Consider the following 20,556-nt stretch of genomic DNA (forward strand, 5'->3'; position numbering starts at 1 on the left):
GCGTTACGCCTAGGTCCCCCGTCGGTGAAGTGATGTGAGTTGACAAAGTGGAAGACGCAGGGTGGCCATCTTGGATTTTGACGTTGCGACCCAGTTTTCAATAGCGTTCTCCCTTATGCGTAGATACACCCACACACCAGATTAGAAGTTAGTAGTTCGTTTATTTTTCAAGATATTTCGCTCACAAGGTTCAGACATATATATGGTGGCGGCCATCTTGGATTTTGACGTGGCGACCCAATTTTCAATAGCGTTCTTCCTTATGCCTGGATACACCCACACACCAGATTAGACGTTGGTACTTCGCTTATTTTTCAAGATATTCCGCTCACAAGTTTCAGACATACATGGCGTCAGACATACATGGCGGCGGCCATCTTGGATTTTGACGTGGGTTGCACCCACACACCAAATGAGAATTCGGTCCTTCGCTGACGCACGCACGGACGCACGCATGGAGGGGAAAACCATAGTCCCCCTTTCGCTCCGCGGTGCGACGGGGGACAATTATACACACATACACACATATAGAGAATTACCTTATTTGTACAATGTGCTGCATATGAAAAAATTAAAATAACACCTGATAATTAATTTGCTGCATGATTCTTCAGCTCCATTCATATCTTGTTTTTTTTAATCCTCTCCCACAGATGTAGAAAATGCTTTGTATCTCCTTGAAATGTTGATGCCGATCATCGTTTTATGTTCTGCTATGGTCATTGTTGTCACCATTGGATGGGCAATGCTCAGAATGAAGACCTGGGCTTCCAGGTACGTCTTGGCTTTCGGACATACGAGAGGTGTTCAAAATGTTCTCGGAACAAAATACTTGCAATCGTCCAAAAAGTATTCACTTTAATTTATCATTGTACTGTATAATTAGTAAGATAATGAGTAAGGAATTGTTTTTCTCACAACTCACAAGGGCTGGTAGGATAGCATAAAGAGATGCGCACTCTCCTCCAAGCTGTAGGGCCTGGGTTTGAATTGAATCCCGACCCAGATATAAACTTGGAATTTGCCACAAATAAATTGCTTTATGTATAAATTGAAAATAAATGGCTATAAACCCAGCTAGTTTGGGTTTTCGCGAAGGACACCGTGGGATCTTCAACATCCACCAACTAAAGACATTAGACAGAACGCCAAGTTTAATATACATCCGGGAGCCGGCACAAACAATGATGCCTCACACTCAATTTGGCAGTTTATATCTGGGCACCTCAATCAACATCCTACCTGTTGATTCCATCCATTGGTCTACCTGTCCGTTGATGCAGATCTACACTAGCCTTCACCAGCATTGATTATACAGACTTGGCATTTAATATGGAATGTTTTTTTGTGGGGGTGAACTTACTTTTCAAGATGACTTAGAACCAAAAGTTCATTGGAATTATGTTGAAATTATTCTAGATTTTGTTAATGTGATCTTTAAAAGAAACAAAAACCACATTTGACATTTCGAAGCAAATAAATTGATCCTTGAAAGTGATGTAAACTGATATCGAACTCAATTCACGGACAGTACTGTGTTAAACTTCTGTACGTTTTCCAGAAGTATCTCTCTATTTTACACATGAGCCAAAAAAAATTTCAACAAAAACAAGTTAAATTATGACTGGGATTACGGACAGTAAAATTACAGTTCAGTACTTCGTGTAACCCCCACGAGCATTCAGGAGAGCACCTACACGTCGAGGCATGCTGTTCACGAGATTTGCCAAGGTTTGGACAGGAATCGCTTGCCATGCAGTGACAATAGCCTGCTGCAATTCACGCACAGAGGTCGGCTGCTGATCCAAGTTGTCGATTTGACACGTTAATTCTGCCCACAAGTTCTCTATCGGATTCATATCCGGGGACATGGCAGGCCACTCCATATGCTCTACACCACGGTCAGCAAGAAAGTGTTGGATCATGCGAGCACGATGAGGCCGTGCATTGTCATCTTGGAAGACAAAGTTTCCTCGAAAGGCTGCACGAGCAAATGGAAGCAATGTTTCTTCCAGAATGGCCCTGTACTTGAACTGGTTCAGGTTTCCATTCAGAACAACCAGGTCAGTTTTGCCCCCTGCATGAAAAGCAGCCCAAACGGTCACCCCACCACCTCCAGCTTGGACTCTTGGCACTATACAATCTTCGTTGTAGGCTTCATGCACTTGTCTGCGCACTCAGACGTGGCCATCTTGACGATAGACCAGAAATCTAGACTCGTCACTGAAGGTCACGTGATTCCAGTATCCTGGCTGCCATTGACGGTGCTCTCTGGCCCACTGCAATCGGCGCTGGCTGTGTTGTCTGGGCAGGCGTGGCTTTCTCAGGGGACGCCTGGCACGAGAGCCTGCTTGAACCAGTCGTTGGTTAACTAGCCTTCTGGATACAGGCACATTTGTCAGTTGCTGCCACTCAGCCCTAAGCCGATTAGCTGACCTGGTACGGCCATTGCAGACTATCCGGTGCAGCTGGCGATCATCTCTCCTTGTGATTCTGTGGGGACGTCCTGGCCTCGTTATTGGAGAAGGGACACCCCTCTGAGCATTTCGTTTCAGGATCTTTGACACCTGACCTTCAGTGATGCCATACTGCCAAGCAATAGCACGCTGTTTCATACCGGAATTTCGTAAAGCCACCACTCCATGACAAACAGCATTGTCGAGTTGACGGACCATCTCCAGAGGAAGCGGCAATAACTTTTGTAGACATGCAGCAGTTGCTTTCCACTAATACAGAACGCAACAACCCTTATATACCCGATTGTGAAGCCAATCGTCAAATGTACCTGCCCTTACATTTTGTCACGCCACCTGTGATATTATCCTGTTATTGACTTCTTGCTGCGACAGACAATCAGTGACATGGTTCTTTTAACAAAGAAATCACCGAAGCGGAAAAGAAACTCACCAGATTGATATACTGAGTTCAGAAAGTAAACCCAAGTCAAGAGAAAAAAAATATTCCATATTAAATGCCAAGTCTGTATGTAGTTGATGCAGATCTACATCAGAATTGATTATTATTAATTGATTATCTCTACTTTTATTTTTTAACAACACCAAAAGTTGGATTTTCTTAGACCTAGTATCTCTTTGAAAGATCTGGGATGAAAAAAATTAACGTTTTAACGGAAATAAAAACTTTACCCATCCCCTTTCAAGTGGTGGGTGAAGTTGTGGAAGTGTTGATTGAACATATCATCCAGTGATCAAACTGTTTCATGAACATAAGAATTGGATTGACATACAGATACAATGCCTTCTGAAAGTATTCACACCCCTTGACTTTTTCACATTTTGTTGTGTTACAGCCTGAATTTAAAATGGTTTACATTGACATTTTTTTTGTCCCTGATATACACATAATACCCCAAAATGTGAAAGTGGAATTTTTGTTTTGAATTTTTTGCATAACGTCGAAAAATGAAATACAGAAATGAAATGCAGAGACAAATGCAGAAATGTTGTCCTTCCGGTAGGTTCTCACATATCACCAAAGGAACTCTGTAGTTCTGTCAGAGTGGTCATTGGGTTCTTGTTCACCTCCCTGACTATGGTCCTTCTCATCCGGTTGCTCAATTTGGTCGGCCGCCCAAGGAAGAGTCTGGGTAGTTCCATATTCTTTCCATTTCCTAATGATGGAGCTCACTGTGCTCTTGGGAACTTTGAACACTCTAGAAATTGTTTTCTACCCTTCCCAGATCTATGCTTCCTCACAATTCTATCTTGGAGTTCTACGGACAGTTCCTTGGACTTCATCGTAGAGTTTCTGCTCTGCCGTGCACCATCAACTGTGGGACCTTATATAGAAAGGTGTATTTCCTTCTAAATCATGTCCATTCAATTGAAATGACCATAGGTGGACTCCAATGAAGTTGTCGAGACATCTCAAGAATGATCAAAGAAAACTGAATGCACCTGAGCTCAATTTGGAGTGTCATAGGGAAGTGGTCGACTACGTATTGACTCAAGGCATTTCAGCTTTTCAATTTTCATTATTTTGTGATAAGAATTCTAAAAAGAAAATCCCACTTTGACATTATGAGGTATTATGTGTCGATCAGTAACAAAAAATCCCATTTTAATCCATTTTAAACTCAGGCTGTAACACAACAAAATGTGAAAAGGTCAAGGGGTGTGAATACTTTCTGAAGGCACTGTACGATTATAATAAGTGGAAATCTACATTTTTAAAATTTCCATTATTTATCTTTTCAGCAGGAACTTCAAGAAAAGTACTCCGAACTGCTTGTCAAGTGATGTGGAAACACCTGAAGAAGGAAACAAGATTACTGATGAACCAAAGGCTCCGAATGATTTGTGTGTGTTTTTTGTGCAATCAGAAAGAGAGAAAAACGGTTTAGAAAAGGAAATTTGAGAGGAGAATCAAAGGATGGTTGTTTTACGGTGATTTGACGTATAGCCAGGTGTATACTGCACTTTGTTATTATAATCAAACAACACTTGCACTTTGGCTTAAATAAGTCACAAATATTACTCACGTGACAGCTATTTGCTTCAACGATCAGCAAGGAAGATGAATTGCTGCACTTTATCATTTTATATACACATTTGGACATCCAGAATTTATCGGAGAGGTGGGAAGAGCGAAACATGGCAAAGGTGGCACACAGGTGTGCGTTTTGTCCACGTTACATGATGTATTGTTTTTTTTGAAGTGAGATATTTGCACTTGACTTGTTTGTGGAAATACTAAATAAATATGCCATAATGCGATGACATCACTCCAATCCCCTCCAACTTTCCGTTTCCCCCTCAGGCAAATCCTTTATTTTTACTCCTCACGGAAAATCCTGTTTCCCCCCCCACCCCCTCAAGCAAATCCTTTGTTTTCCCCCCTCCCGGAAATCCTTTGTCCCCCCCCCCCCCCCCAGGCTAATCCTTTGCCTCCCCCCTCAGGCAAATCACACTTTGTCTGGTTCCAATCTGTCATCTCCAGGTTATTGATCAATGTGTGCCGCCCCTCGGATGGACCTCAAGTTGGGCCTCCCATCTGACAACATTGGTGGGTGGACGCTAAAGATCCCACGGTGTCCTTCACGAAGAGTACGCGAGTTATTGCCAGCACCCTGAACAAATTAAAACTTCCTGCTCGAACCTACAGGGGGCACTGCATCACAGCACGGCTGCACCTCCAGTAAATGGTGCTACCCACAGCCAGGTCCCCACATGAGAAGAAGAAGAAGAACACCATAATCTTCTCTGCTGCCCTCAGACCTTGTTTTTGTGTACGTCTCTCATCGACCTGACCCTAATACTCCATTCTCAATGTTTACTTTCAACTGAATCTCATTTGTTTGTTCTTCATTGAACCTCAACGTCACTTCGACAAAGCTTTTACCAAACTGTACAGAGCCGAATAAACAAACTCCTCACTTTACTCAGCTGAATTAAGGCCTCAACGAATCGTTAATCATGAAAATAATTTCCACCAAATCCCTGCTCTCTGGCCAGGTAGACATAATAGTTGTAGGATGAGCCTGCAACTATTACATCCACCTGGAGAGGGTGGGGCACTTGTCGTACGGTACCCCCCCCCCCCCTGAAAGACCACCAGCAAATATAAAAACACCCCTATGCACTAATTGGGGTCATTCTGATCCCATGTAGTAAGTCTGGAATTAATAGGCCCTAAAACTGTAGGAGTGGTGAGACACACTCATGAAAAAGCAGGGGTCCAGTGGATTACCAGCAGACAAACTGACTGATATAATCACGCTGGATGGTTGGGCTGTGGTGGTGTCGATTACTCGCCGCACTCACACAAATGCTTGCACTCAGTTTCTCGTCATCATTGCTTGACTTTACCACACCGTGAACACCAACGACACGTACCCCACCATCACCAATGCCAATTTACTCTGCAGACTCCATCCATAAGCATAACCCACTTGGAGTACCTTCAGAAAGTATTCACAGCTCTTGACGTTTTCACATTTTGTTGTGCAAGAACCTGAATTTAATATAGATTAAATTTAGATTTTTTGGTCACTGATCTACACAAGATACCCCATAATGTCAAAGTGGATTTAAAAAAAAATTAATACAAAGTATTTAAAAACGAAATACACAAATATCTAATTTACAAAAGTATTCAACCCCCTGAGTCAATACATCGTAGAGGCGCCTTTGGCAGTGATTACAGCTTTGAGTTTTCTTGGGTATGTCTGTATCAACTTTGCCATCTGGATTTGGGGAGATTCTCCCATTCTTCCTTCCAGATTTGTTCAAGCTCTGTCAAGTTGGATGGGGAGCGTCGGTGAACAAAAATCTTCAAGTCTTTCCACAGATTCTCAATGTGATTCAAGTCTGGGCTTTGGCTGGGCCACTCAAGGACTTTTACGTTCTTGTTCTGAAGCCATTCCAGTGTTGCATTGGCTGTGTGCTTGGGGCCATTGTCCTGTTGGAATGTAAATCTTCGCCACAGTGGTTTTTTTTTTGTTTTTTTTGTTTTTTTTTGTATACAAGATCGAGGCTCGTGAAAGAGCGAACATTAATCACACAGAAAGACAAACCGACACATAAAACATATAACATAGGGAGCGGTAGACAAGATGGGGAGAGAGGGGGAAGGACACAAACACAACATTTGAGAGCAGGGACCGAGAGACATGGAGACATCGAGAGATCTGAGAGAGGGCGAGGGCTTTGGGGGGGGGGCGTGGGAAGGGGGCGGTGGGAGAGGTATAAAACATATGGACACTGCCAGGACTTCCAGGAAAGAAGTTGGAATTTCAAACAAGGTGGATCTGGGGTGAATTAGTGGGGGTAGAAAAGATCAAGGTTTTGGATGGGGGAAGATAAGAGATGGTGGTGAACAGCTGTTTTAAAGACCTGGAGGGAGGAGTGGGATTGAATGGAGTGAGGGAGTTTGTTCCAGAGGCGGGAGAAAAGAGGAATGAAAGAGTGAAGGTGAGCGGAGAGCCGAGATTTCGGCAGTTTAACCATCAGAGGGTTGCTGGCAGATCTTGTGCGACCTGTAGGAATATTTGGGGGACAGAGCACAGAGAGAGCTGGGGGTGCAAGGCCGGAGAGGAGTCGGTAGAAGACAAAAAGACCACCTACCTGCCTGCGGTGAGTGAGTGAAAGGCCCTCAGAGATGGCTTCATCGCGGGAGATTCCAATAATTCTGAAAGCATTCTCAAATGTTTTGTACTCTGAAGCAGGTTCTCGTCCAGGATTTGCCTGTGTTTGGCTCCATTCATTGTTCCCTCTATCCTTACAAGTCTCCCAGTCCATGCCGCTGAAAAGCATCCCCATAGCATGATGCTGCCACCACCATGGTTCACAGTCAGGATGGTTAGATGGGCGATGAGCTGTGTTCGATTTCCACCAGACGTAGCGCTTTGCATTCAGGTGAAAGAGTTCAATTTTCATCTCATCAGACCACAGAAAGTTTGGCCTCATGCTCCGAGTCTTTCACTTGCCTTTTTGCAAACTCCAAGTGTAGTCATGTGGCTTTTTCTGAGGAGCGTCTTCCATCTGGTCACTCTCCCATTAAGCCGAGATTTGTGAAGTGCTACAGAGACTATTGTCCTTCTTGCAGGTTCTGTCATCTTAGCCAAGGCACTCTGTAGTTCTGTCAAAGTGGTCATTGGGCTCTTGGTCACCTCGCTGACCAAGGTCCTTCTTGCCCGGTTGCTCAGTTAGGTCAGACGGCCAGCTCTAGTAAGAGTCTGGGTAGTTCCATATTCTTTCCATTTCCTAATGATGGAGCTCACTGTGTTCTTGGGAACTTTCAACACTCCAGAAATTGTTTTACACCCTTCCCCAGATCGATGCCTCCTCACAATTATATCTCTGAGTTCTACGGACAGTTCCTTGGACTTCATGGTAGAGTTTCTGCTCTGACCTGCACTGTCACCTGTAGGACCTTGTATAGAAAAGTGATTCTTTCTAAATCATGTACAATCAATTGAATTCGCCACAGGTGGACTCCAATTAAGTTGTAGATACATCTCAAGGATGATCAAAGAAAATTGGATGCACCTGAGCTCAATTTGGAGTGTCACAGCAAAGGGGTTGAATACTTTATGAGTCAAGACATTTCAGCTTTTCTTTTTAAATTAATTTGGAAGAAATCAAAAAAAAATAAAAAATTCACTTTCAAATGATGTGGTATTATATATATATATATATCAGTGACAAAAAATTCTCAAATTAATCAATTTTCCATTCAAGTTGTAACATCAAAATGTGGAAAAAGTCAAGGGGTGTGAATACTTTCTGAAGGCACTGTATATTACCTCCTACAAAGTAGCAATCTGTTGCTTCAACCTATCTCTCACAGTCCTCAAGTGCCATTTCTACACAGTTTCTATAGCCAAGACCATTTATACACACGACATGCCATATGTATATACACACTCCCCCTGTCTCCATTATCCTGGACAGGGCCCATATCTACCATATATCAACGTTTATAATCACCCTTTAGAATCACCCATTATAATCACTATTGTTACAGTATGTAACTCTTGTTACATTCTAAAGGGTGATTATAATGGGTGATTATAAAGGGTTACAAAGTGTGATTCTAAAGGGTGATTCTAAAGGGTGATTATAATGGGTGATTATAAAGGGTTACAAAGTGTGATTCTAAAGGGTGATTATAATGGGTGATTATAAAGGGTTACAAAGTGTGATTCTAAAGGGTGATTCTAAAGGGTGATTATAATGGGTGATTATAAAGTAATTATCAAGAGTGATTATAATGTGTGATTATAAAGGGTGATTATAATGGGTGATTCTAAAGGGTGATTATAATGGGTGATTATAAAGGGTTACAAAGTGTGATTCTAAAGGGTGATTATAAAGTGTTACAAAGGGTGATTCTAAAGGGTGATTCTAAAGGGTGATTATAATGGGTGATTATAATGGGTGATTATAAAGGGTTACAAAGGGTGATTCTAAAGGGTGATTATAATGGGTGATTATAAAGGGTTACAAAGGGTGATTCTAAAGGGTGATTATAATGGGTGATTATAATGGGTGATTATAAAGGGTTACAAAGGGTGATTCTAAAGGGTGATTCTAAAGGGTGATTATAATGGGTGATTATAAAGGGTTACAAAGTGTGATTCTAAAGGGTGATTCTAAAGGGTGATTATAATGGGTGATTATAAAGGGTTACAAAGTGTGATTCTAAAGGGTGATTATAATGGGTGATTATAAAGGGTTACAAAGTGTGATTCTAAAGGGTGATTCTAAAGGGTGATTATAATGGGTGATTATAAAGTAATTATCAAGAGTGATTATAATGGGTGATTCTAAAGGGTGATTATAATGGGTGATTATAAAGGGTGATTATAATGGGTGATTATAAAGGGTTACAAAGTGTGATTCTAAAGGGTGATTATAAAGTGTTACAAAGGGTGATTCTAAAGGGTGATTCTAAAGGGTGATTATAATGGGTGATTATAATGGGTGATTATAAAGGGTTACAAAGGGTGATTCTAAAGGGTGATTATAATGGGTGATTATAAAGGGTTACAAAGGGTGATTCTAAAGGGTGATTATAATGGGTGATTATAATGTGTGATTATAAAGGGTTACAAAGGGTGATTCTAAAGGGTGATTATAATGGGTGATTATAAAGGGTTACAAAGTGTGATTCTAAAGGGTGATTATAAAGTGTTACAAAGGGTGATTCTAAAGGGTGAATCTAAAGGGTGATTATAATGGGTGATTATAAAGGGTTACAAAGGGTGATTCTAAAGGGTGATTATAATGGGTGATTATAATGGGTGATTATAAAGTGTTACAAAGGGTGATTCTAAAGGTTGTTTTTTTGGGGGGTTTTTTGCATACAGAGTCGAGGCTCGTGAAAGAGCTAACATTTTTTTTTTTTTTTTTTTTTTTTTTTTTTTGTATACAAGATCGAGGCTCGTGAAAGAGCGAACATTAATTACACAGAAAGACAAACCGACACATAAAACATATAACATAGGGAGCGGTAGACAAGATGGGGAGAGAGGGGGAAGGACACAAACACAACATTTGAGAGCAGGGACCGAGAGACATGGAGACATCGAGAGATCTGAGAGAGGGCGAGGGCTTTGGGGGGGGGGGGGGCGTGGGAAGGGGGCGGTGGGAGAGGTATAAAACATATGGACACTGCCAGGACTTCCAGGAAAGAAGTTGGAATTTCAAACAACGTGGATCTGGGGTGAATTAGCGGGGGTAGAAAAGATCAAGGTTTTGGATGGGGGAAGATAAGAGATGGTGGTGAACAGCTGTTTTAAAGACCTGGAGGGAGGAGTGGGATTGAAGGGAGTGAGGGAGTTTGTTCCAGAGGCGGGAGAAAAGAGGAATGAAAGAGTGAAGGTGAGCAGAGAGCCGAGATTTCGGCAGTTTAACCATCAGAGGGTTGCTGGCAGATCTTGTGCGACCTGTAGGAATATTTGGGGGACAGAGCACAGAGAGAGCTGGGGGTGCAAGGCCGGAGAGGAGTCGGTAGAAGACAGAAAGACCACCTACCTGCCTGCGGTGAGTGAGTGAAAGGCCCTCAGAGATAGCTTCATCGCGGGAGATTCCAATAATTCTGAAAATTCTAAAATTCTAAAATTCTAAAATTCTAAAATTCTAAAATAATTCTGAAATTTATCAAACAAACAAATCAAACAAACAAGTAAACAAAGTATATAAAAAGGGGAGCGGTCGACAAGATGGGGAGAGAGGGGAGGAAGCACACAAACACAACATTTGAGGGCAGGGACATCGGGAGATGTGTGGGAGGCAGAGGGCCTGGGGGAGGCAGGATAGGTATAAAACGCAAGGACACCAAGGACTTCCAGGAAAGAAGTCAAAAGTCACCTCAAAAAAGTGGATTTGGGGTGAAATTAGCGGGGGTAGAAAAGATCAAGGTTTTGGATGGGGGAGGATAAGAGATGGAGGTGAACAGCCGTTTTAAAGACCTGGAGGGAGGAGTGGGATTGAAGAGAGTGAGGGAGTTTGTTCCAGAGGTGGGAGAAAAGAGGAATGAAGGAGTGAAGGTGAGCAGAGAGTCTTGATTTTGGCAGTTTAACCATAAGAGGGTTGCAGGCAGATCTTGTGCGACCTGCAGGAATATTTGGGGGACAGAGCCCAGAGAGAGCTGGGGGAGCAAGGCCGGAGAGGAGTCGGTAGAAGACGGGTTAAAAAGATAGGTGATTATAATGGGTGAATATAAAGGGTTACAAAGTGTGATTCTAAAGGGTGATTATAAAGGGTGATTATAAAGGGTTACAAAGTGTGATTCTAAAGGGTGATTATAATGGGTGATTATAAAGGGTTACAAAGTGTGATTCTAAACGGTGATTATAAAGGGTGATTATAATGGGTGATTCTAAAGGGTTACAAGGTGTGATTCTAAAGGGTGATTATAAAGGGTTACAAAGGGTGATTCTAGAGTGTGATTCTAAAGGGTGATTCTAAAGGGTGATTATAATGGGTTACAAAGGGTGATTCTAAAGTGTGATTCTAAAGGGTGATTCTATAGGGTGATTATAATGGGTGATTATAAAGGGTTACAAAGTGTGATTCTAAACGGTGATTATAAAGGGTTACAAAGGGTGATTCTAAAGTGTGATTCTAAAGGGTGATTATAATGGGTGATTCTAAAGGGTTACAAAGTGTGATTCTAAACGGTCATTCTAAAGGGTGATTATAATGGGTGATTATAAAGGGTTACAAAGGGTGATCATAATGGGTGATTATAAAGGGTGATTCTAAAGGGTGATTATAAAGGGTGATTATAAAGGGTGATTATAATGGGTGTTCATACACTTCACAGAGCCTCTGTGCTGCCAAAGCATCCTCCTGAGCAAGAGTTACACTAGGTGGTTTGCCATTGCCTTCACAGTAGTAGTTAGGGCAGGAATTTGGAATTTGTTCCTGGAGCCAGTGATAGCTCACCTGCTCTTCTTGAAGGGCACAGTGACAGGGGGGTCTTTAGGGCCTACCAACTAATACCAGCAGACTAGACACCCGTTTAACGTCCATCCGACGGACAGCACACACATTAATGGATCACCCTGCCTGTGAAACACCGGGATGACAGTTTATAGCTGGGTCGGGATTCGAACCCAGGCTAGACTGCTTAGAGGTGAGTGTGCATACCTGTAGGCTATCCTGCCAGTCCAGTGGAAGATGATAAACAGTGATATATGGTAGATATGGGCACTACATTTCTGTAACATTCTAACATTTCTGTAACATTCTAACATTTCTGTAACATTCTAACATTTCTGTAACATTCTAACATTTCTGTAACATTCTAACATTCTGTAACAATAGTGATTATAATGGGTGATTCTAAAGGGTGATTATAATGGGTGATTGTGGTAGATATGGGCCCTGTCCAGGATAATGGAGACAGGGGGAGTGTGTATATACATATGGCATGTCGTGTGTATAAATGGTCTTAGCTATAGAAACTGTGTAGAAATGGCACTTGAGGACTGTGAGAGATAGGTTGAAGCAACAGATTGCTACTTTGTAGGAGGTAATATACAGTGCCTTCATAAAGTATTCACACCCCTTGACTTTTTCCACATTTTATTGTTCCAACCTGAATGGAAAATTGATTAATTTGAGAATTTTTTGTCACTGATATATATATATATATAATACCACATAATTTGAAAGTGAATTTTTTATTTTTTTTTGATTTCTTCCAAATTAATTTAAAAAGAAAAGCTGAAATGTCTTGAGTCAATTAGTATTCAACCTTTTTGCTGTGACACTCCAAATTGAGCTCAGGTGCATCCAATTTTCTCTGATCATCCTTGAGATGTATCTACAACTTAATTGGAGTCCACCTGTGGCGAATTCAATTGATTGTACATGATTTAGAAAGAATCACCTTTCTATACAAGGTCCTACAGGTGACAGTGCAGGTCAGAGCAGAAACTCTACCATGAAGTCCAAGGAACTGTCCGTAGAACTCAGAGATATAATTGTGAGGAGGCATCGATCTGGGGAAGGGTGTAAAACAATTTCTGGAGTGTTGAAAGTTCCCAAGAACACAGTGAGCTCCATCATTAGGAAATGGAAAGAATATGGAACTACCCAGACTCTTCCTAGAGCTGGCCGTCTGACCTAACTGAGCAACCGGGCAAGAAGGACCTTGATCAGCGAGGTGACCAAGAACCCAATGACCACTTTGACAGAACTACAGAGTGCCTTGGCTAAGATGACAGAACCTGCAAGAAGGACAATAGTCTCTGTAGCACTTCACAAATCTCGGCTTAATGGGAGAGTGACCAGATGGAAGACGCTCCTCAGAAAAAGCCACATGACTACACTTGGAGTTTGCAAAAAGGCAAGTGAAAGACTCGGAGCATGAGGCCAAACTTTCTGTGGTCTGACGAGATGAAAATTGAACTCTTTCACCTGAATGCAAAGCGCTACGTCTGGTGGAAATCGAACACAGCTCATCGCCCATCTACCCATCCTGACTGTGAACCATGGTGGTGGCAGCATCATGCCATGGGGATGCTTTTCAGCGGCATGGACTGGGAGACTTGTGAGGATAAAGGGAACAATCAATGGAGCCAAGCACAGGCAAATCCTTGAGGAGAACCTGCTTCAGAGTACAAAACACTGTGGCGAAGATTTACATTCCAACAGGACAATGACCCCAAGCATACAGCCAAAGCAACACTGGAATGGCTTCAGAACAAGAACATGAAAGTCCTGAGTGGCCCAGCCAAAGCCCAGACTTGAATCCCATTGAGAATCTGTGGAAAGACCTGAAGATTGCTGTTCACCGACGCAACTCATCCAACTTGACAGAGCTTGAGCAAATCTGCAAAGAAGAATGGGAGAATCTCCCCAAATCCAGATGGCAAAGTTGATACAGATATACCCAAGAAAACTCAAAGCTGTAATCACTGCCAAAGGCGCTTCTACGATGTATTGACTCAGGGGGTTGAATACTTTTGTAAATTCGATATTTGTGTATTTCGTTTTTAAATACTTTGTATTAATTTGTTTTTTTAATCCACTTTGACATCATGGGGTATCTTGTGTTGATCAGTGACCGAAAAATCTAAATTTAATCTATATTAAATTCAGGCACTTGCACAACAAAATGTGAAAAAGTCAAAGGTGTGAATACTTTCTACATTTCTGACAAGAATACTTTCTGACATGCATTGAAAAAGTCAAAGCTGTAAAGTCAAGCAATGATGACGAGAAATTGAGTGCAAGCATTTGTGTGGGTGAGCTGAGTAAACGACACCACCACAGCACAACCATCCATCCAGCGTGATTATGTCAGTCAGTTTGTCTGCTGGTAATACAATGGCCCCTGCTTTTTCATGAGTGTGTCTCACCACTCCTACAGTTTTGGGCCTATTAATTCCAGACTTACTACATGGGATCAGCATGACCGCAATTAGTGCATCGGGGTGTTTTTATATTTGCTGGTGGTGTTTCGGGGGGGGGGGGGGGGTACCGTACGACAAGTACCCCACTCTGTCCAGATGGATGTAATAGTTGCAGGCTCATCCTGCAACTATAATAATCACCCATTATAATAACTTTATAATCACCCTTTATAATCACCCATTATAATCACTTTATAATCACCCATTATAATCAGCATTTATAATCACCCTTTATTATCACCCATGATAATCACCCATGATAATCACTTTATAATCACCCATTATAATCACTTTATAATCACCCATTATAATCATCCATTATAATCACCCATTGTAATCACGCTTTAGAACTGGGGTTCTTATCCTGGGGTATCCATACCCCTTAGGGGTATGGGGACCAAAATATGGTGTTATGGGACTCGTAATAAATTATAATAAATTCAATGAAATATCAACTTTAAATATATTGAAACTAAACTCGCGATATAAAACGAAGCTATTGAGATATTTTGAAGTCACACTGGAACCTAATGGGACTGGAAATCAGGAGCGGATCCCCGAACTTCGCCCATTTTCTGGGTAATAAGTTACCAATTTTCATACAAAAAAAGAGGCAATTAAAGTAAAAACACCCCTCAGAAATCACCACAGAGCACCGAGAAATCAAAAAAATTCTAAGGGGACATGCCCCCAGCCCCCCCGAGCTATGTGCACCTTCGGTGCGCCTTGGTCAGTCAACAGTCTGGCGAAGGGGGTATGGGGACATCATGGGCAATCCGTTGGGGGTCTTGACAGGTAAAAAGGTTAAGAACCCTTTTTTAAAAGGTTGAGTTAAGAACTTTAGAATTACCCTTCAGAACCGTTTAGAATTACCCTTCAGCACCCTTTAGAATTACCCTTCAGCACCCTTTAGAATTACCCTTCAGAACCCTTTAGAATTACCCATCAGCACCCTTTAGAATTACCCTTCAGAACCCTTTATAATTACCATTCAGAACCCTTTAGAATTACCCTTTAGGACCATTTAGAATTACCCTTCAGCACCCTTTAGAATTACCCTTCAGCACCCTTTAGAATTACCCTTCAGAACCCTTTAGAATTACCCATCAGCACCCTTTAGAATTACCCTTCAGAACCCTTTATAATTACCATTCAGAACCCTTTAGAATTACCCTTTAGGACCATTTAGAATTACCCTTCAGAACCCTTTAGAATTACCCTTCAGAACCCTTTAGAATTACCCTTTAGAACCATTTAGAATTACCCTTTAGAACCATTTAGAATTACCCTTCAGAACCCTTTAGAATTACCCTTCAAAACCCTTTAGAATTACCCTTCAGAACCCTTTAGAATTACCCTTCAGAACCCTTTAGAATTACCCTTTAGAACCATTTAGAATTACGCATCAGCACCCTTTAGAATTACCCTTCAGAACCCTTTAGAATTACTCTTCAGAACCCTTTAGAATTACCCTTCAGAACCCTTTAGAATTACCCTTCAGAACACTTTAAAATTAGCTTTCAGAATCATTTAGAATTACCCTTCAGAACCCTTTAGAATTACCCTTTAGAACCCTTTAGAATTACCCATCAGAACCCTTTAGAATTACCCTTCAGAACCCTTTAGAATTACCCTTCAGCACCCTTTAGAATTACCCTTTAGAACCATTTAGAATTACCCATCAGCACCCTTTAGAATTACCCTTCAGAACCCTTTAGAATTACCCTTTAGGACCATTTAGAATTACCCATCAGCACCCTTTAGAATTACCCTTCAGAACCCTTTAGAATTACCCTTTAGGACAATTTAGAATTATCCTTCAGAACCCTTTATAATTACCCTTCATAACCCTTTAGAATTACCCTTTAGGACCATTTAGAATTACCCTTCAGAACCCTTTAGAATTACCCTTCAGAACCATTTAGAATTACCCTTTAGAACCATTTAGAATTACCCTTCAGAACCCTTTAGAATTACCCTTCAGAACCCTTTAGAATTACGCATCAGCACCCTTTAGAATTACCCTTCAGAACCCTTTAGAATTACCCTTTAGAACCATTTAGAATTACGCATCAGCACCCTTTAGAATTACCCTTCAGAACACTTTAGAATTACCCTTCAGAACCCTTTAGAATTACCCTTCAGAATCATTTCGAATTACCCTTCAGAACACTTTAGAATTACCCTTCAGAACCCTTTAGAATTACCCTTCAGAACCCTTTAGAATTACCCTTTAGAACCATTTAGAATTACCCTTCAGAATCATTTAGAATTACCCTTCAGAACCCTTTAGAATTACCCTTCAGAACCCTTTAGAATTACCCTTTAGAACCATTTAGAAATAGCTTTCAGAACCCTTTAGAATTACCCTTTAGAACCCTTTAGAATTACCCTTTAGAACCATTTAGAATTACCCTTCAGAACCCTTTAGAATTACCCTTTAGAACCATTTAGAATTACCCTTCAGAACCATTTAGAATTACCCTTCAGAACCCTTTAGAATTACCCTTCAGAACCATTTAGAATTACCCTTCAGAACCCTTTAGAATTACCCTTCAGAACACTTTAGAATTACCCTTCAGAATCATTTAGAATTACCCTTCAGAACCCTTTAGAATTACCCTTCAGAACCCTTTAGAATTACCCTTTAGAACCATTTAGAATTACCCTTCAGAACCCTTTAGAATTACCCTTCAGAACCCTTTAGAATTACCCTTCAGAACCCTTTAGAATTACCCTTCAGAACCCTTTAGAATTACCCTTTAGAACCATTTAGAATTACCCTTCAGAACCCTTTAGAATTACCCTTCAGAACCATTTAGAATTACCCTTCAGAACCCTTTAGAATTACCCTTCAGAATCATTTAGAATTACCCTTCAGAACCCTTTAGAATTACCCTTCAGAACCCTTTAGAATTACCCTTTAGAACCATTTAGAATTACGCATCAGCACCCTTTAGAATTACCCTTTAGAACCATTTAGAATTACGCATCAGCACCCTTTAGAATTACCCTTCAGAACCCTTTAGAATTACCCTTCAGAACCCTTTAGAATTACCCTTTAGAACCATTTAGAATTACGCATCAGCACCCTTTAGAATTACCCTTTAGAATTACCCTTCAGAACCCTTTAGAATTACCCTTTAGAACCATTTAGAATTACGCATCAGCACCCTTTAGAATTACCCTTCAGAACCCTTTACAATTACCCTTTAGAACCATTTAGAATTACGCATCAGCACCCTTTAGAATTACCCTTCAGAACCCTTTAGAATTACCCTTTAGAACCATTTAGAATTACGCATCAGCACCCTTTAGAATTACCCTTCAGAACCCTTTACAATTACCCTTTAGAACCATTTAGAATTACGCATCAGCACCCTTTAGAATTACCCTTTAGAACCATTTAGAATTACGCATCAGCACCCTTTAGAATTACCCTTCTGAACACTTTAGAATTATCCTTCAGAATCATTTAGAATTACCCTTTAGAATTACCCTTCAGAACCCTTTAGAATTACCCTTCAGAATCATTTAGAATTACCCTTCAGAACACTTTAGAATTACCCTTCAGAACACTTTAGAATTACCCTTCAGAATCATTTAGAATTACCCTTTAGAATTACCCTTCAGAACACTTTAGAATTACCCTTCAGAATCATTTAGAATTACCCTTCAGAATCATTTAGAATTACCCTTTAGAATTACCCTTCAGAACCCTTTAGAATTACCCTTTAGAATTACCCTTTAGAACCATTTAGAATTACCCTTCAGAACCCTTTAGAATTACCCTTTAGAACCATTTAGATTACTCTTCAGAACCCTTTAGAATTACCCTTCAGAACCCTTTAGAATTACCCTTTAGAACCATTTAGAATTACGCATCAGCACCCTTTAGAATTACCCTTTAGAACCCTTTAGAATTACCCTTTAGAACCATTTAGATTACTCTTCAGAACCCTTTAGAATTACCCTTCAGAACCCTTTAGAATTACCCTTTAGAACCATTTAGAATTACGCATCAGCACCCTTTAGAATTACCCTTCAGAACCCTTTAGAATTACCCTTTAGAACCATTTAGATTACTCTTCAGAACCCTTTAGAATTACCCTTTAGAACCCTTTAGAATTACCCTTCAGAACCCTTTAGAATTACCCTTCAGAACAGTTTAGAATTACCCTTTAGAACCATTTAGAATTACCCTTCAGAACCCTTTAGAATTACCCTTTAGATTTCTGACAAGACATGCAATCAGTCATTCCTGTTCATGTTAGGTTGTCAGCGACTTAACCGGCTCTCCCACCTGAGCTCGTTCAGGTGAGGAATGTGTGAGGTCATAGATATATACTCAAAGGCAAAAGTTATTGTGACACACAAACAACAAACAGAATCAGTGTTAAACTTTTACTGCCGCGAATGAAATGTTATTACATGGAAAGACAAATGTTTCAAGGTATGGTAACGATCAACAGTCCATAAGAACAGCGCACCTGGCATATGCAAATGAGCCACAACACAAGAGGGGGTTCACAAGCAAGTTCACACGGTCAGTAGCGAGTGTGTCCACCTTGTGCATTGATGCAGGCCTGGCACCTCCGCCTCATTGAGGCCACTAAACGTCGATGAAAGTCCTGGGGAAGATCATTCCATATCCGAGGAAGGATTTGGCGGAGTTCCTGCAGCGTTGTTGGGGGGATTCGGATGACGTCGTAAACGTCGCTCCATTTCATCCCAGACGTGTTCAATTGGTGACAAATCAGGGGATCTTGCGGGCCAGGGTAACACATTAACATTGTTCTGATTAAGATACAGCTGTACAACTCGAGCAACGTGTGGTCTGCTCCACTGGAGACGTCGACGTCGATGTTCTGGCGTCAGAATTGGCCGTCGGGCTGGGCGTCTTGCAAGGATGCCGTAGACGCGTGGACGTCGTCGAACTGTTCTCGCAGATGCACCTCTGTTGCCAGGTATGGTACGGGCTGTAAGGGTTGCTGGCTGGAACCTGTATCGGAGGTGCGTGGTTCGAATGCATCGGTCTTGACATGGCGTCGTTACTGGTGGGCGGCCACTACAGGGACGGTCTATAACTTGATTGTTTTGCTGAAAACGTCGCCATAAGTGCCAAATGGTGTTTCTATGGACGTTGAATCGACGAGCAACATCACGCTGCGAGGTACCAGACCGGAGCATACCTGTAGCTCTCCATCTGTCATTTCCCCCGAGGCGTGGCATGTCGAACTTGTTCCAGAATGATGAATAGAGGTGTTTTTCTGACTTCTGCACTTCTTCAGACTGCATTGAGTGGAAATGATAAGCGTCTGGTTGTCTGGCCTTTTAAAGTGAACATTGCTGGCCATTTTTCTCGAATATGTCATGCTTCTTGCAAATTTCGTGCAATTCGAACAACAACTGCTTGGTTGCGTTTCTTCGACCATTTTAACACACTCTTTCTCTGGTTCAAATCCAAAAATTCATTCACAAGATTACCAATGAAAAAATTCCATGTCACAATAACTTTTGCCTCTGAGTATATTACTAATTATTATTACATGGAAGCGTAAGATTTGTTATGCAGGCATGCATACGTTTTACAAATAACACTGCACGTCATGAAATAAAAGTTAGCCTCCTTGGTGAAAATATATACATAATTGTTTTTTGTCCAATAAAAAGGTGAACAACACTGTATATTTCTTGCCTCCGGTCCTAAATCTATTGTATATGGTCTAATGGACCACCAAAATAAAAATGGCGCTTTTGTCAAGCCGTTCCCCATTTTCGATAAATATGCTGCTAAGCTGCCTGACTATTGAGGTTGATAGGAGGAGCTTGAGGTTGATAGGAGGAGCTTGAGGTTGGTAAAAGGGGGTAGAAAAGATCAAGGTTTTGGATGGGGGAAGATATGAGATGGTGGTGAACAAATGTTTTAAAGACCTGGAGGGAGGAGTGCGATTGGAGAGAGTGAGGGAGTTTGTTCCACAGGTGGGAGAAAAGAGGAATGAAAGTGGTGAGAAGAGAGTCTTGATTTTGGTAGTTTCACCAGAAGGAGGTTGTTGACAGATCTTGTGTGTCCTGCAGAAATATTAGGGGAGGGAGGAGGGCAGAGCACAGACAGAGCAGGTAGGGGGTGCAAGGCCAGAAAGGAGTCGGTAGGACATAGCAAG

The 20,556-nt window shown here is 41.3% G+C and overlaps 1 protein-coding gene across 6 annotated transcripts in view; it reads left to right on the plus strand.

Annotated features, from left to right (window-relative positions):
* LOC137438675 (myelin protein zero-like protein 3) overlaps positions 1–4,744 on the plus strand; it is a 40,375-nt gene extending 35,631 nt beyond the window's left edge. For 2 of the 6 annotated variants that reach the window (XM_078767476.1, XM_078767472.1), the window contains 2 exons: positions 654–774; positions 4,218–4,744. In XM_078767476.1, the coding sequence (XP_078623602.1) occupies positions 654–774; positions 4,218–4,377 (281 nt within the window). In that variant the 3' untranslated portion in view covers positions 4,378–4,744. Of the gene's footprint in view, positions 1–653; positions 804–3,700; positions 3,813–4,217 lie in introns of all 6 variants that reach the window. The other 4 variants (XM_078767477.1, XM_078767474.1, XM_078767475.1 and 1 more) reach the window with 3 other exon arrangements.
* Positions 4,745–20,556: the final 15,812 nt, after the last annotated feature.

This window comes from Myxine glutinosa, chromosome 13, assembly GCF_964187855.1.
Source record: "Myxine glutinosa chromosome 13, kmMyxGlut1.1, whole genome shotgun sequence".
NCBI lineage: Eukaryota > Metazoa > Chordata > Myxini > Myxiniformes > Myxinidae > Myxine > Myxine glutinosa.